General features: G+C 36.4%; 2 protein-coding genes across 3 annotated transcripts; one reads left to right on the top strand and one right to left on the bottom strand.

The window, feature by feature from the left end:
• Positions 1-1736: 1736 nt before the first annotated feature.
• Positions 1737-8186, bottom strand: LOC141825448 (uncharacterized). The gene is made up of 6 exons (XM_074712832.1): positions 8086-8186; positions 7762-7914; positions 7608-7666; positions 5780-7528; positions 2683-2785; positions 1737-2614 (listed from the first exon to the last, which is right to left on the bottom strand). Exons 2-6 carry the CDS (start codon positions 7850-7852, stop codon positions 2004-2006), a joined length of 2613 nt encoding a protein of 870 aa, XP_074568933.1. The 5' UTR covers positions 7853-7914; positions 8086-8186; the 3' UTR covers positions 1737-2003.
• Positions 8187-12709: 4523 nt separating this feature from the next.
• On the top strand, positions 12710-16716 carry LOC141825449 (mevalonate kinase-like). Of its 2 annotated transcripts, none has more exons than XM_074712834.1 (5): positions 12710-12959; positions 13046-13289; positions 13370-13623; positions 13834-14247; positions 16373-16716. In XM_074712834.1, the coding sequence occupies exons 1-5, from the start codon at positions 12818-12820 to the stop codon at positions 16465-16467; spliced, it is 1149 nt and encodes a 382-aa protein (XP_074568935.1). In that variant the 5' UTR covers positions 12710-12817; the 3' UTR covers positions 16468-16716. The 2 variants fall into 2 exon arrangements, with proteins under 2 accessions (XP_074568935.1, XP_074568934.1); XM_074712833.1 differs by having other exon boundaries at positions 16358-16713.
• Positions 16717-16938: the final 222 nt, after the last annotated feature.

Below are 16938 nucleotides of genomic sequence, written 5' to 3' on the forward strand. Positions count from 1 at the left end.
ACTTGCAGCAATTTATCTGAAAACCTAATAGAGGAAAGCACACAATCAAACAAGTCTTTCACATAATTGAATTAAGATTAGATGAAATATCAGTTACATCATGCCTACAATTCAAACCGATGAAAGTTTTCAACATCTAACTATCAAATGGGGAGAAGGGTTAAATTTGATGAATATTTCAATTCTCTTCACACGTAAACAAAGGAAGGACCTATTTATTCTATTTTTATAATTCCTCACTTTGAATATAGAATATTTTGTTTTTATTTTCTTCTACTTTCTATCTTCTGGATTTGGCTTTCGACATCACTGACCGTGGGAAAACTAGACAGACATTCGTGCTCATGTCTTTACCAATTTTCTCTAAAAAAATAAGTGCTCCAGACCGATCGAATGATGCAAGTACGGAGGAGGAAGAAACCTAAAAAGAAAAAGGGGATTCAGTTTTCGACATCACTGACCGTGGGCAAACTGTTGTTGGTGTAGGATATGAGCACGCACGTCTTCCCGACGGCTCTGTCGCCGACAGTGACGCATTTTATGAACTTCGAAGCGCTCGTCCCGACCACCGATCGCTTTCCCTTCGCCCCCTCGGTGAAGCCGCCTGATCCGACGAGCTCAAACAGGACGCAGAGCGCGCAGATCCTGGAGCAGCAGAAGGATCCACGTGAAATCGAAGGCCTGATCCAGGATTCGCACTCTTCCTATTTCTCTCTGGTTTTCTCTGCGATCGCGAAGGATCGGAAGAGACTGAAGAGAAGGGAGTGACGGGGAGCTGAGGGTCGGCATTTTATACTGATTCCGCGTAGAGAAGGAGCGGTTGAACGGCCGCTGGGTACGTGCTGGGCTGTAGCGGTACTGAACCTCGATGGTAACTTAAAATATTCCAAAAGCTTAACCATTTTTAGAAATGCCACTTCAAATTTTATTTCTTCAAAAAACTATGATTATAAATAGACACATAAGCGAGCCAAGTTAAACTGAGCTTCACTTTTTATTAAACATCTTATCGAGCTCAACTTGAGTTCAAACTATTTATCCAATCCAATTGACATGCCCACCTCATGTGACTCGTACACCTAGCAAATGCAGTTCGATTCAACCAACCTACTTACCCTGTGTGGCTCGGCTAGTCTCCAAGATAGGCAAGTTTAAAAGCCTCCTTAGACCATGCAACCTGATTTGCACCGTGCAACCTAACAAGTCCACTCGACCAATTGGCTTGTGCAACCTGACCCATGCAACTTGATTGCCCAACTCGACCAACAAAAGTCTAAAGTGTTCAAGCATGAAGATGAAGTTCTTCTGTAAAAAAAATGAAATCTGTCATCTTAGCATCCTCATACGGTCGGTCTCACAATCATCTGTGAAGAGGTAAATCGAGAAACTGCAGTTGATCATAATACAGGAGGATATTATCTGACTTCGCCAGGATTCGAACCCTTATCCTCTTCTACAACGCTACTGCGTCGTAACCAACTTAATCATGCTCCGAAAGTATGATGATGAAATTCAATGTTTATGAGTGTGTCACAAAAAGTAAAGCCGACTAGCATTTAGCAAGTCAAATGTTCAATGTTCAGTCATGGTCAAAGATAAATGGAAACAACATTTAGGAAGTTCAATGTTCAGAAATCTTGCCTTTTTAGGAATTCTTGTCAGAGCTAAATGATTGCTGACTTTGAGTCTCAACAATGCAGCGCCAATGCCACAGTGTGTCTCTTCAAATCCTGGAATTGTATTTACATGGTTACAAGTAAAAGAGAGATTGCATATCAAATGTGGGAACAAAAGGCAAGCATGTTTCCACACTTCTGGGCAGACCGACAAATCATGAAGGGGGCCTTCACAGTGAAACCCCCTATACAGTCGTCTGATCAATACAGTTTTAACCTCATCTATTCTCAAGCAAAGAGTCATGACTGAAATACCCGAAACGATCGACTGTATAGGAGGCTTCAAGTGGTTTGCACATGAATCCCTCGAGTTTGTTTCCTCGTTCCTCACAACAATCCGGCAGCAACATCATCAACCAAGGAATTGAAGAGCTCTGACTCAATCTCTACTCCTGCTTCGAATGCTTCGATTCCATAGTGAACCCAACCACCTAAATGCGTGCTCATGTCTCGATTCACAAGTTCATCCACCATCCAGTCTCCAATGCTACTCCAACCTGAGATCTCCTTGTAGAGTTCATCTCCCAAGCTTTTTGCAGCAACAGCTACCCCTTTCACCCATGACCGGAAGCCTGACCGGAAATACTGACTACATTTCCTGTCCAAGCATTCATTCACAGAGTCGAATAATATCTTCCGCCTCATCCTCAGCCTTTTCTCCTCCGCTTCATTTGGTGTTGAGGTTCTAGTCTCTTCCAACTTGTCAAAAAGAATTGGATCAAGTATCTCGAAAGAATGGTCAAGTGGACATGGTATCAGATCCTCAAACGTAAAGCCGGTGTTAATAATTATCTCTTTCACATATTCTAGCTCCTGAGTGGATGAATTAGTATGACCACCTTTGCAGATTTCAGATACTAATTCTCCATCTCTATTTTCAGAAAATTGGGAAACTGAATCAGATAAATCAGCACAAAAAATGGAACTTATTTTGTTTCCTGCAAAGAGAAAAATAAAATTGTTTACTTGTTGAAGAAAGCATCGAGTGTAAGCAACCTGATAGTACCATGAACACTGCTGCAGCTCGGAATTGACTGCCAGGATATAGGGCTCAGGTCTTGGTGACCACTTTCATCCACCTTGCTGTGAAATCCTGTTCTACTTACTTCCTGCAGTGACTCAAGTCATTCAATTGGAAAAACAGAATCTTACAAACAAATGCATACATAAATTTATCTAGCAGAACTTGGAAGTATTGAAACATAAGAAAACTAGCATTCAACAGTTTGACGTAATCTAACTCACAAGTCTAAGTTAAGTATGCTGTTTGCTGATATATAGTCTTGACTTTGTGTGCAATGTAACTGAAAGGCTTTATGTGTAGTCTACTAGAGTGACATCCATACTTGGTTAACACAGGTCCAATACCTAATTTTGATAAAGGAAGAAATGGAAAGGCATAAAAAACTAAAAAGACAGGCCACTTCAAATTTCATCTCTTATTAACTTATCAAAAAATTGATCTTCTCCCCCAGTTCCAATTTCCAAGTCAAACTATAATGAACAGCAAATCAGAATATAAAGCCATTACCAACAAATACTACAATCCAGACCTTTTCAGCAAAGTTGTTCTTCAAAAACTCATTTAACTCAAACATTGACTCCAATTATTCACGTTACCAAAGTTTCCAGTTTTCTATCAACAGCTTTTAAGTTGACTTTGCATCTTTTGGATCTCATCTTTTTGACAGGTTAGTTAACAAAACAATCACTATGAAAGCTCTTACTGCCTCACACCAGAAATGATATGTACTTATGAATTTGGTTATCTTTTACCTCCTTATGTAAAGACGAGGGTTGAGAAAGAAGAGAGGAAAAAACACTAGAAACAAAGAAGGCTAAGGAGCCATGTTTTAAAAGCAGTCCTTGTTTCAGCATATGCACGCATAAAGCGTCACCATGTTGTATAAGTTATATGTGCTTCCATTACACATTCAAACTGAAGGTGATAAGTGTGAGCTCTTTAATGCATTTGTTGTCACATATTCTTTATTCTTTAAACGGTTCACCAAACTATGATAAGCACTAGGTTAAAGAGAACTCAACATTTGTGATTAGGCAACACATGGAAAAGATAACTAATCTAATCTATTTTATATTCAATAAAATCTTTTAAAAACACAGCAAATTGAGAAGGGATGAGATCTCTGGCCACAAAAGATGGGCAAATGCAATCAAATGATTTAACAAAGAAATTAGCTCGGGTTGGACTTTGACATGGAATTTAATTTCAGAAACCTCGCAAGCTAATAGACTGTGTTACCAGCGGAGCTGCAGACTCACTTGTACCCTGGTAGTATAAACTTAAAACCCACTTACTGGTTCAAATTGAAAATGTGTGGAATATGATAACCATACGGGTCTCAAATGATGGCTATGATGGTGATTGTAAATATAGCTAAATCTCTTTCTGAAGAAGAATAACAAACTTCACATTGACTTTGAAGACTTTTGTAAAGATAATAAAAGTTTTGGTTATGGCTACAATTTGAAATTCATTATTTTGCATTTTCGTTATTCAATAGATGGTTTGTGTCAATACCCTTATTTTTTGGTCTGAAGATAACCTTATGTTATGAATTACTTGCATTTGTTAAGTTTTACAACTATTTAAACTACTATTATGAATAATTGAAGAAATAATTATTTTAATAAGAAGTGCTTATGCTAATGCATATAAGCAAAAAATCATTAAAAAATCTTTAGACATATAGTCTGAGACTATATTTAGCTAGTGTGCACAGGCCCCAGGTCTCTGAGTAAGAGACTTCATCAGGTAACCAGATCATATATTGGGTGATCACATATTGTATTGCTTGCTTATGTTTCTTAAAACCCTTGGCCAAAGGATCTTTTACATATAGCAAAAGGACACCTTTTAGATAAGCTAAAACCACTGAAAAAAAACATAGACATAGTGAGAGACCAGATTAAGCTGGTGTGCTCAGGTCCCCAAAAAAACCACCAGGACTCTAGGCTAGATTAATCTTTATGCCACTGAACTTATGAATTGTGTTGATACTCACTAGAATCATTCTTTTGTGAATCCAACTGTTTTTTCTCCCAAGAACAATTTTTTTATGAACAAAAACACAGCAGACAGTTGGTCCAATTCAATCCAAGCCCTTGTTTGCTTAATACTAAGTCCATATATATTCATTTCAAGATCCAGCCACAGAATCTGGTCTCCAGGATTATTTTGCTCAAACTTAGAATTACATAACTAGAACATTCTTATTTGTCAATAAATAAACAAACAGAATATATTAATTATTATGAGATTCCAGATTGTGGTAGCTGTCAAAATTTATAATTTCATTATAAGATATTAAGAAATAAAATAATTAAGCTCGCATAATGTGCGCAAATATATATATATATATATATATATATATATATATATATATAATCCTAATTTATGGATTATCCACACTCAGGAAAGATGAATGAGGGTAAAATAGTAACTTAACTAAAACAAAAAGGGAATGTTCACACGTGCCCAGCAACATGAGCACTCATACACAAATATTCAAGGGAAATTAATGCGGTTGAGGGATATACAGTAGATAGTTTTGTTGGTAGAAATCAAGCATGCAGTTTTTGATAATCTTTCTGGTAATCATCTTGAAGAGAATGGGGAAAGGAACATGGTCATATAAATCATTAAGGTATTAGCAAAAAATTGTCTAGTTGACCCTCCTGATGAAAAAAAACACCAGCGTATTTAAATATTTTCAAACCCAATTTAAGTCTCAAATTTCTCTTTGGAACACAATAATAATATAAACGATGAAAAGACAGTGCCCATTGTGAGAATTTCCCTGTTACCAATGTGTATCGACAAAAAATTACAGGTACTGGTCAATTAGATGATGATATTCATCTTTCAAATTTTCAAAAACTAGACTACTTTTGTTGCGTAAGAAAGACACCATGAAAGGACTGTGACAAAACTTGATCATGTCAAATCCTTACTTTGAACAAGTACTGGCAGGTTTGCCAAATTAACAGCATCTGTAGTGTCCAATGATTTATTTTTCACAAGCCATATATTAACATGTTTGCGAAGTACACAGACAAAAGAATAAATAGTAGCAACGTACCTGTAGCCTAAAGCTCATGTTGCGTTCTGCCAAATCGCTAGCTAATGAAACTGATTTGATGCTATCAGATGAAAATAAGGCTTTCTTTTTGCGCTCAGAACTATCATTAAAAGAAGAAGCAGACTCATCCACAATGGATATGCATGCTGAAACACTACCTCGTTTAAGTAAATTAAAATAAGGTGATTGAGCCCCTGTAGTTAAATCTTGCAACTTTCTTTCTAAAAGAATGCCTATACAGTCATCTTCTATAAAATTCTGTTTTGAGTGGGGTAAGATTTGGTTGTCTGAACATACAACATCTTGACATTTGTTACCAGAATATTCATACTTTTTGGCCTGGTTGTCCACCTTGCAGCTGAAGGACAGTGATGAGCCCTTTGGCTTTCTGATTTGTGAGGTGAATGTAAATGACACTACATCTGTGCTCTTTTGCATATTATCATACCTGCATTTCAAATGTTCATCCAATACAAAATTATGCTGCACCAGGGTCCCAGAGTTACCTGGGGGCACCTGGGCCATCTCATTAGAAAAACTTGTTTGGGAAGATGACTTTGTCTCTACGAAACTATTCTCCTGTGAGAAGTTTTTGCAACCTGTTGGCACTGCCTCTTTCTCAGAGTAATTAGTCCCTATTGCTTTCTTGTAACCCACTTTATTATTCCCTGGAAACTCATTTCCAATCTTTCTCTTCTCAGATGACACATGTCCAGCAACGTTTTTGGTCCCTTGCTGCTCTGTAACTGATGGCTGCAAAGTTAACTTGCCTTTACCCGACAGATACTTGTCCTTCTGATTACTTCTCTTCAGCACACTGTAACCATTTACAGAAGGAGCTCTCCTATTCTGGTTGTTGTTTCGGTCATCCAACAGACTATTAGCTGGTTTGTTTGAGCTGCACCCCTCATTATCTTTGCCTAATGTTGTGCTGCTCTTCAAGCTTGTTCCCTCCTTCCTGTGTGAGTTTGCCTTCGCTTTAACTGGAAGCGAGCCTGAATTCCGATTTACTTTAGCACCTGAAGACTGGGATTCGTTTGAACTTCCATTCAATTGAGCGCCTGTATCATCTTTCAGGCTCTCTGAACTTTTTAAGGTCTGTCCTCTGAGATATGCAGGATCACCAGTCTTTGAAATTCCAGCAGATGATTCTATCTGTTTTGATATATTCCTACGTGTTTCTGTGATCCCATTGGATTCACTCTCCTTTAGTGATTTCAGAGGCGTCCTGAGAGAATGAAGTCCGCCCATGGTAGTGCTGTGAAATCCTGGTTCAAGAATCTTTGCTGCGGCTTCGACTATATAAGATGCATTTCTAGGAGTGATGAAACCAGGATTTCTAACAGGAGAAAGTAATTTGTGGTGGGTAATTGAGATAGTTTTAGCTCCTCTAGGAGGCAGCATTTCTATTTGAAATTTCTCAATAGGGCTGCTTGGCATCTTTTGTAACTTTGTTTCTGTTTTTCCAGAATAGATATTATTTCTTGTAATCACATGATATACATTATCATTGGAGTAATATTCAGCATCTCTCTTCTGACTATTGTTACCCCAAAAAGAGCTCGAGTCATCTAAGAGTGGAGAATCATGCTTAGAATTGTTAGAGGCTGGCATAGAATCCAAACCCATAAGCTTGGCTACAACCCCTGGAGCTTTAAATCCACCTTCCTCTTGATCAGTTACCAAATTACCATAATAGTTACTGCCAACGTCGGTTCTTGCTTGCCCATCCAACTGATTTTGATCAACCTGCAAAAAAGAAAGCGCATTAAAAAGTAGATTTATACCAACTTGAAAAAAGGACAGGGCAAAAGAGGTTTAAAGGCACCTGGTGGAGTTGTGGCTTTGACTTATTACCATCACACTTATTGCCCTTGATTGTTTTTTCTGTAAGAAGAAGACATTGTAAGTTGCAACAGGCTTGACTTCAACGTCCGAATAAACAAGTGGGCTAATACCAATGAGGAAAAAAAGCAACATACCAGAACAAGCGTCTCCGTTGTAGAACAATTTCTTGCGTGATTTCCTGTTCCAATCAAACAAATGAAAGAAACCTCCACCCTCTGAGCCCATCTCGCGTAACCTCAGCGTCCAATGCTTCTAAAGCTCATTAACTAAACTACAACCTTGTAAACCTAAAAAACAAAACTACAACTTTTAACATCAGCTACATTAAACAAGAAAAAAAAAGAAGAATGTTTGACAAAACGCATAGCAGCGGAGGAGCCGAACCAGATCTTAAAACGGTAAAGAAATCAACTTTACACTACGCTACCAGACCTTAATCATTCGGAGAGAGAACAAACCAGGAAGGCGAGCGAAGCAGCGAGATTGAAGCGAGGCACGGCATTCCCAAGCGAGTTTGTTCGAGTTTGAGCCTGGATTAGGGTTCTAAGACGAGGACGGGAGAAGGGGCTGGAGAGGTAGAAGGCAAGGGCAGGCGTCGGGATCAGGGTCGTGAGATGGGCGTCGGAGGAAGAGGAGGCAAGATGAGTAGAAGAAGAGAGTGGGAAGCCATTAATGCAGCAGAAAAGGAAAGCGACGTCGATGCAAGTGGAGTGGGAACATGAGCTTAAATAGAAAATTCGCAGTTGCGGTAAAAAAAAAAAGGGGGAAATTGAAGAAAATAATTTGTTTAACATGAATAACTGAGGAAAATAATATATCGGATAAATAACCAGAATAAATTTTAATAGTCTTAAATAAGGGAAATTATCTTAAAAAAGATTTTTTAAATTGTTTTATAAGAATTATATAATATATTTTATCACATCAAGTTTGAATTGAGGTTTTATCAATGCTAACAAGATAAACTAAAAATATATATATAATGTATTTTATTATTTAAATCATTGTTTGCAACAAACGTGTTAATGCATAAAATTTATGTGATTTTTTATTTCTAAAATATTAAGGAAAATTAAAGATTTTAAAATTTTATAAATTATTATGTTTTTATTTATTTAAAATGGAAAATAATTTTATAATTAAAATATTATATAAGCCAATAAACTAAATAAGTTTATTCATATATAAAAATTATTTATGAATATTAATGAATCAAATTTATTAGTGTTTTAATTATATATATATAATCTTATTATTAAATAAAAGTAAATGGATATAGATCTATGGAGAAAACCCTTTATTCAGAGCTAACGATTGACATTGGTAAAATGTAAGTCTATAGATAGCAACAATAGAACAAATCAAATAAAACTGAAAAAACACAATCTAATGATATAACTAATTAATTTTTAAAATTTTGTGTACGGAAGGCCATGACTTTGTTGGAATTCATATCTTAGACCCGACTAGCTTTATGATGGACGACCTTCTCTTGATTTATTTATTGGATAAATTTTGTCCCCGAGGCAATGGTGTAACGGTAGGACATTCGGGTTGTGACCCAGGGACCCGTGATTTGATCCCCAGCTACGATGTATTTGCAAGAATATTTTTTTAAATGAGGAACACAATCAAAGGATGCTGGGCATCTGAATTGGCCGCCGTATGCGCTTCCCGATTTACCCCGGTCTTGAGTTTCGAGATGTGTGAGTGATCTAAGCCACGTGCTCAGATGGACCATGACTTTTTCTTGATAATCCACATATCCAACCTTATCGTTGCACCATGCTCGAGTGGAAGGCCATGACTTTTTTTTATAATCCATATGATCCAATTAATTCTAGAGATGATCAATCCAGTTTTATATAAATTTTTTATCGATTATTAAAATAAATTAGGAAACTCAAATCGATTGTGGATGTCCATGATATATAGAGAGAGTTTTGATATAGTCCGCGCTTGTACGTACACATTGCGTCCATGACAGAAGATTTCGAACGCTCGAATCACTTTCGAACGTCCAGAATAGTAACATCATCATTTCATAATTTTATTTATTTTACTTACGATTAAGTCATTTAATATTTTGTCTTTAGGATTTAAGGGTTAGTTATAATATTAAATATAAAAAATTTTAAAATGAAAAAAATTTAGTTGCTCATTAATTAGATATGCAAGATAAATAGTGTGAGATAACAATCACACATCCCATGAACATTTATTTTTTTATATTTAATATTATAATTCAATTGTTAAATTATAAAATTAAAGTTTTTAATGATTTAAACGTATTTAAAAATAAATAATTAATTAAAAAATATTTATAAAATTGTATTGTTTTTCTTTCGAGCGTTCGAAATCGATTCACATGCTCGAAAAATTCTATCGCGGATGTTGCGTGCATAAACAGCCAGTAAACGTCTAGCGTGCGCGGGGCGCTCGAATTTATAAGAAGCGGAATGATTGACATGCAACCTTAGCTTGTTGGTAGGCAATGATGTCGATTGGCAGTCAGATTAAATTAATAAATTGCAGCACATTTAAATTAACCTCTTCCTTGAGAGATGAACGTCACTGCCATGCAGCTCAAATAAGTATAACCTGCCCAGCCAGCTCTTCTTTATCAGTTGCAAAGCCTGAAGTCCATGAGCTGATGATGCATTTCACTGTTTTTCAATTGCCTTTGTCCATACTGTTGTTGTTGTTGTTATTATTTTGTAACTCTCCTTGAGACTATTATCGTCATCGTCATATACAACATGACACTGTGATATTTTTTAATGCAGGAGCAAACTAATATATTAAGATTGATTATTATTATTTCAGTCAGCAATGTATAACGGCAAACAATATATATCCAACCGTTTAAAAATAAATTTATATGAAATAACATATATAAAGCTACGGCTCAGCTAATCAAACAATAGAAAGTAGGGGGAATGTACAAAAATAGAAAAGAGATATTAGATTTAGATTTTTCATACGGCCGTTGATATTAATTCTTATATATAATTAATATCGTAAACCCTAGCTAAGATTGTTGGACATTAATTAAGGATTATAGATTGCAACGGTAAGAATTATGATAGATAGGACATAGACAAATATGGTCCAGGTCTGCAATTAAGGACCGTACGTGCTCAATATAATTGTGGCATATTCTTGCAAGGACGTACTATATCTAATTATGATATATACCTGCAATGTAGGATTATGTCAAGACATGGTCCATCCTTACGAGGACCATAAAGAATCAAGCTCAATATGAAGGACTCATGGGAGTCTGGAATGCTCGAAGGGGAACACAAGGACCATAAAGAATCAAGCTCAATACGAAGAACTTAAGGGAGTTTGTGTTCATGTTGAGACCGCATCTTAGACACGTTACCAGCCATACATCATCGGAGGTTGACTTCGCGAAGAGGAAGGAGACGATGAGCTCCGGAGTCTGTAAGCACCAATACAATGAGAAGGAAGATCAGAGGTGTCATGACTTGACCACTCAACGTTCAAGTCAATCACCAGAAGGAGAAGAGGAAAAATAACAGAGCAAGTGATCATGTCACATAATTATTCATAACTTCTTAGCGGTGATTTAACTAGTTGATAAAGACAGGAGGGGTAATCGATTTGATATAGGGGCTAGGTGAGACTAGTCAATGAAGAAGTTGACCTTGAGTAGGACTGAGCAGGGATCGGGTATGGCCGAGTGGAGTTTAAGCTCGACCCTAATATAAAAGTAGTGCTCTCGATGAGTCGGGAGCTAAGACTCTTGCTCTTGATACTGTGCTGGGGGTCATGGTTGTGTGAGCGGCCGAGCTAAGAGTTCATGCAAAGTGTGGCCGAGCTGGAGAGTCGGACTCTCGAGTGGACAGGTGAATGGTTGAGTCGGGCTCCCGAGTGGATCGAGTGAGTGGATGAGTCGGGCTCCCGAGTGGGTCAAGTGAGTGGGTGATTCGGGCTCTTGAGTGGGTTAAGTCAACCTTCTGTCCGACGTATTTCAGGTTTAGATTGATCTTTACGTGTCAGGTCATATATATAACAGTAACACTCATAATAGTTTAGAATGTTTGAAGAACCACTACTATAAATATATATACCATGACACTTTCTTTATGATAGTTAATTTAAAATATTATTATAAATGTTTTTAATGACACATATAAAAAAGAATTATTATTTTTAAAAATAAAATATCATATTAAATTACTTATCAATATTACCTGTTTTATATAAATATCTTTAAAATATTTTTTCTGATATTGAAGTTAGTATAGATATTTTATAACGCTGGTATACAAATGTCAGAAATATTAGAGGGCTTAAGATGACACCATATTTTAGTATATTTTTCGATAATGTTATTATAATTTTAATGTCACTAAAGGTATATTATAAGATCATTTATGTTACTATGTGTGTCTTTCAAGAAATAATAGTGAACGGAATGCAAGTAGTGTTGAGTATCTACAAAGTCAGTAGCATTAGGGACTTCACTATTAGAATAATATTTTTTTAAGGACACATATAAACATTATTATAATATACTTTTAGGCTTTTGATAGTCACAGAGGCCCTTGAAATTCGTGTGCCATCTACAAAGTAGTGTTTCAAAAAACAAAACTTTAAAAACACTTCAAAATATGGAGAAGAATGCTATGTGCAGGGCACAGTGATATGATTAAATGTGATAATGATTCTTTTGTCAATAAATTTCACAGTGATTAGTAATTGTTAATCAAAATATTTTTTTTATGATAATTGTTTAATATTAGTAGTAGTTAAATTCTATTAAGTTGTTTGCTGGTCACCAAAAAATATATTTTAAGACATGATTAAAATATTTACTATAATTTTTCAATTTTAACCAATATATATATATATATGCTTTTAATAATTAAGCAATTATTAAACTAACCTATTATATAATATTTTATTAGTTAACATATAAATTCAGCAAAAAATTTATTTCGAATTAAATAATCAAAAACGATTAATATTCTATTATTTATTTTTTAAAAAATAATTATATAATAAATTAGTACAATGTGTCTGTTGGACCAAAACCAACGGAGCCGCCGGCAAGGGTGACTCTGGTCCTCGGGTCTCTCCTTATTCTTCGCTGCTGTCGTCGTTGGATTGCCTTTCCGCTCCGCCAACGTGCTTCGCGTTGGCATCGCAGCAGCGCCAATGGCGGAGGTCCGAGCCCGATCCCCCGGGAAGATCATTATCTCCGGCGAGCACGCTGTCGTCCACGGCTCCACCGCCGTCGCCGCCGCCGTCGACCTCCACACCCACGTGTCGATCCGCCCCTCTTCAACGCGTCTTCCAGGTTCGCCACCTCGCCCTCCGGTCGATGTTTCAGGCATTTTCGCTTCAAGATTTTCTCCAAAGTTGCAATCTTTTGTCGGAATCCAGGTCATGTTGATGGATCGGTGTGTTTAGAGCTTAAAGATATGAACTTGGTTTTTTCTTGGCCGCTCTCGCGATTAAGGACGAGTCTGGGGGATTCTTCTACTGTTTCTTCATCCCCGGTTTCGTGCACGTCTGAACGAATGAAATTGATTGCAGCCCTAGTTGAAGAACAGAGCATTCCTGAAGCAAAGATTTCGCTTGCTTCTGGGATTTCCGCCTTCCTTCATCTCTACACCTCGATCCACGGGTAAACTCTCTGTTGATTCCGTTTTCTACTGTTTCTTTTGCTTTCCCATTTAGCTTATTCTTGCCTTTCTATTTATCAAGTTACAAACCAGTAGAAGTGGTCGTCTTCTCTGATCTTCCACTTGGCTCGGGCATGGGTTCATCTGCGTCATTCTGTGTTTCACTTGCAGCAGCTCTGCTTGTTTTGTCTGATGCCATTATGATCGATAAATCACAAAGTGGATGGCTGAAGTTGTGCAATAATGATCTTGAACTTGTGAATAAATGGGCATTCGAAGGTGAAAAAATTATTCATGGGAAGCCATCTGGCATTGATAACACCGTGAGCACATTCGGTATCAAATCTCCATACTAGTAAACTTTTTTTCATCCATATAGGTCTTTCAATCATGTTCTATTTATATGTATATATTTTTTTCCTGAATTTGTAATTTATCCTTCTTGGTAATTCGTTAAATCATCATTGCTAGACTGTGATATGTTTTCTCATTGTTGCTTAGGAAACTTGCTCTTTATAGTTTAATTTTTAAGTGCCCATCTTATAGGTAGCATGATTCAGTTTAAGTTGGGTGAAGTGACTCGCATTAAATCTAGTGCACCCCTAAGAATGCTTATCACAAATACAAAGGTTGGGAGGAACACAAAAGCACTGGTAGCCAGTGTATCTGAAAGATCCTTGAGGCATCAAAATGCTATGGCTTCTGTGTTCGCTGCAGTTGACTCTATCAGCAAGGAACTATCAGCCATAATACAGTCAGCTGTTCCTGATGACATTTCAATTACTGAAAGAGAAGAGAAAATAGAGGAACTAATGGAAATGAACCAGGGTTTACTGCAATGCATGGGGGTAAGCCACGCTTCTATAGAAACTGTGCTTTGGACAACACTAAAGTACAAACTAGCATCCAAGCTGACTGGAGCTGGTGGTGGCGGCTGTGTTTTGACTCTGCTGCCTACATGTATCCTTCTATTTAAATGTCATCATATCATAGTTTTAGCTTTTAAACCTATTTTTTATCATATTTATTTTTTCAGGTTTATATTTGTTCCTGGTAAAATTCTGATTTTGGATATCAACTACATGAACCACAATTTATTAATTATATCATAATCCATACCTAAAATTCTTAAATTTGCTAAGTTTTTCTGTAATTTTTCTTTTGTTATAAATTTTAAGTTTGTAGTCTATCATATGATTGTTTTAGGACAATCTTCTAAGAGCTTTCTTTAAGCTCTTGGAGGAATTTTGACTAGAAATTTACACAAAGGAGATGATGATACGAGGAATCTGGTGCAAGTGTTTGAGTACTTACACAAAGGTAGCTCCATAATGCTCAACCACACCATGAAATGTTTGATAATCATGAGGTCAATGTATATCCTTATTTGCTATCTAGACTATGTAGATTCATACACCAGGATTTAGTTGAAGAAGTTTGAACATCCATTTATTTAGTCACCAATGTGCTGAAGAGCTTAGACATATTTGGGAGTTGATAATCGACAACATAGGTTGAAGCTGTATTCCTATATATTTTTGGATATGTAAACATGGATCACTTCTCATCATGGACCTACAAATAATCACATCGTCTGTTCAAATAGTTAATATCAAATAAATCCCTTTCGTCTTTCTTCCAAAAAAATCCTTGACAAGCACTGAGCTTACATTGCTTGTTTAACTAATCACCACAATCCTTTAGTTTTTTTTCTTCTTCCATAGAAATCCAGGATAAAGTTGATTATGTCAACCAACTTTTGACAATAAGAGCAATATTTTAGTTTGAAAAAAGTTTGCATGCAGATAACACAAGGGTTTTCAGTCTAATAGGTAACTGTATCTGCACATTGTTTGGAATTATCATATTTATGGTACATTTGAGGTGCTAAAATTATACTGGAAAAGAAGAAAAGAATCAATCCTAATCAGTACTAGAATGTACTAGTAAAATGCATTTTGACACCTTTGTGGCTTGCATGGTTTTGCCTCATCTATAGCAACTTCAATAGTGGATCATGTGAAGATTCTGACAGCTATGATACGAACTTGTTATTACAAAGTTAGTAATCCATTAGGACTGGTTGATGTAGTTCATGAAGAGGAATGATAGCAGGTCCTTGGATATGACATTCAACATGATGTTTGCAGGCACAATGCTTTTTAGTATACAAGTTTCTTGCCATTTCTTTAGTATTTCATTGTATTGGTACATGAAAATTAGCTCCGATGAATTCCAGAGTACATTCCATTTCTCGTTTGTTCAAGATGGATTAAATTGAAGTTTAGCCATATGCAGTAGCTCTGAGAGAATGATAAAATAGAGCTTTATGGAAACAGATGACATATTATTAATTGTATATATATCAGAGTTATAGCTAGCTGTTCGATTAAGGAACGGCTATGCCTGGAAATATCAGGCAGAGCCAACATGCAATAACTTGATAAATCGAATATAGAATATATGTACATGAAATATAATATTTTCTTAGTTATAAGGATGCATCTCAAGCAGAACTTATCCATATTACGGCAGGTTTCACACAAGCAAAACTTAGTAGAAGCAATCTAAAGATTCTAAAATGTTCAATTATGCTAGTTAGAAGTCTAGAATCGTGTAATCTCTGTTTAGGAACACACTTGTTCCAAAGCCATTTACTGAGAGTGGAGCTTTCACCTAAAACTATTATGTGCCTCGATTGCCTCAGGAATTTCTGATAACCTTATGCAGATTGGCATATTCGCGGAGCTCCAGTAAGTGTATCTGCCCTCAAATGAATTCTCTCTTATCATTTATACTATTTTTTTTTCTCAACCAACAGTCCAACACAATATGGATTAGCCTATAAATTAGCATCTGTGCCCTCCGAAAACTGCAGAGGTTGGTTGTGTCTTATGTTGCCGTGACAATTGCTGGTGTACTTTGAATCTGAAAGTGTGCTGGTCTATGCCACGCTTACTCATATGGGATATTATACATGATTTTGAAACCATCTATCCATTTATTTTGTTTTATGCATTTACTTATTCTCTAAATCTTGCTTGATGATGCTTCCTTGACCATGGGGCAGCTCTTTCTTCCACAGTTATAGACAAGGTCATTGCAGAGCTCGAGTCATGCGGGTTTCAGTGCTTGAGAGCTGAAGTTGGTGGGGAAGGTTTGGAGATATGCTTCAGCTAACAATGCCGATCCCCTTCATAACCACTCTACTTGAAGTAATCTATTCGGCAGAGAGAAACTCTCATGTTGGTTTCTTTGTGCTTTTTTACTCATGTCTGATCAATAAAGAACCATGTTTAAGTTTTTGTTACCAAGGAAATTTAACAGTCGATGAAATGGAATCTCTGAAGAGATTTTGTCTTTCAGATAAACTTGGAGCTTCATCACAGTGAAATTTAGGTGAAAAGCGACAAAGAAACGTGTCTAAATTGTTGCTAGGAAACACATAATAATATCTAACTAAATGTAATCCTTACAGAGAGCATTGTTCCAAACAATTCAAGTATGAAGCTTAATACAATTAGCAATTTATATGTTCTCGAATTGCTCTTCGTGAGTAGTTTAATGTGTAGATTTGCAATTTTAATGTGAGTAGCTTAATCCAATTAAATGTATTACGGAAAAGAGATTAACCCATTGTAGTCAAATTTT

This window comes from Curcuma longa, chromosome 3 (genome assembly GCF_044706935.1).
Source record: "Curcuma longa cultivar G26 ecotype Majalengka, Jawa Barat chromosome 3, ITB_CL_G26_1.1, whole genome shotgun sequence".
Classification (NCBI taxonomy): domain Eukaryota; kingdom Viridiplantae; phylum Streptophyta; class Magnoliopsida; order Zingiberales; family Zingiberaceae; genus Curcuma; species Curcuma longa.

Excerpts from the sequence above, each read along its gene's own strand:
- LOC141825448 (XM_074712832.1), bottom strand. The coding sequence starts at position 7,852 with ATGGGCTCAGAGGGTGGAGGTTTCTTTCATTTGTTTGATTGGAACAGG. Across the intron at positions 7,529-7,607 it reads CAAAGCCACAACTCCACCAG|GTTGATCAAAATCAGTTGGA; the intron begins GTGCCTTTAAAC and ends TCTTTTTTGCAG. Across the intron at positions 2,615-2,682 it reads GAGCTGCAGCAGTGTTCATG|GAAACAAAATAAGTTCCATT; the intron begins GTACTATCAGGT and ends TTCTCTTTGCAG.
- LOC141825449 (XM_074712833.1), top strand. The coding sequence starts at position 12,818 with ATGGCGGAGGTCCGAGCCCGATCCCCCGGGAAGATCATTATCTCCGGC. Across the intron at positions 12,960-13,045 it reads CTCTTCAACGCGTCTTCCAG|GTCATGTTGATGGATCGGTG; the intron begins GTTCGCCACCTC and ends GTCGGAATCCAG. Across the intron at positions 13,290-13,369 it reads CTCTACACCTCGATCCACGG|TTACAAACCAGTAGAAGTGG; the intron begins GTAAACTCTCTG and ends CTATTTATCAAG.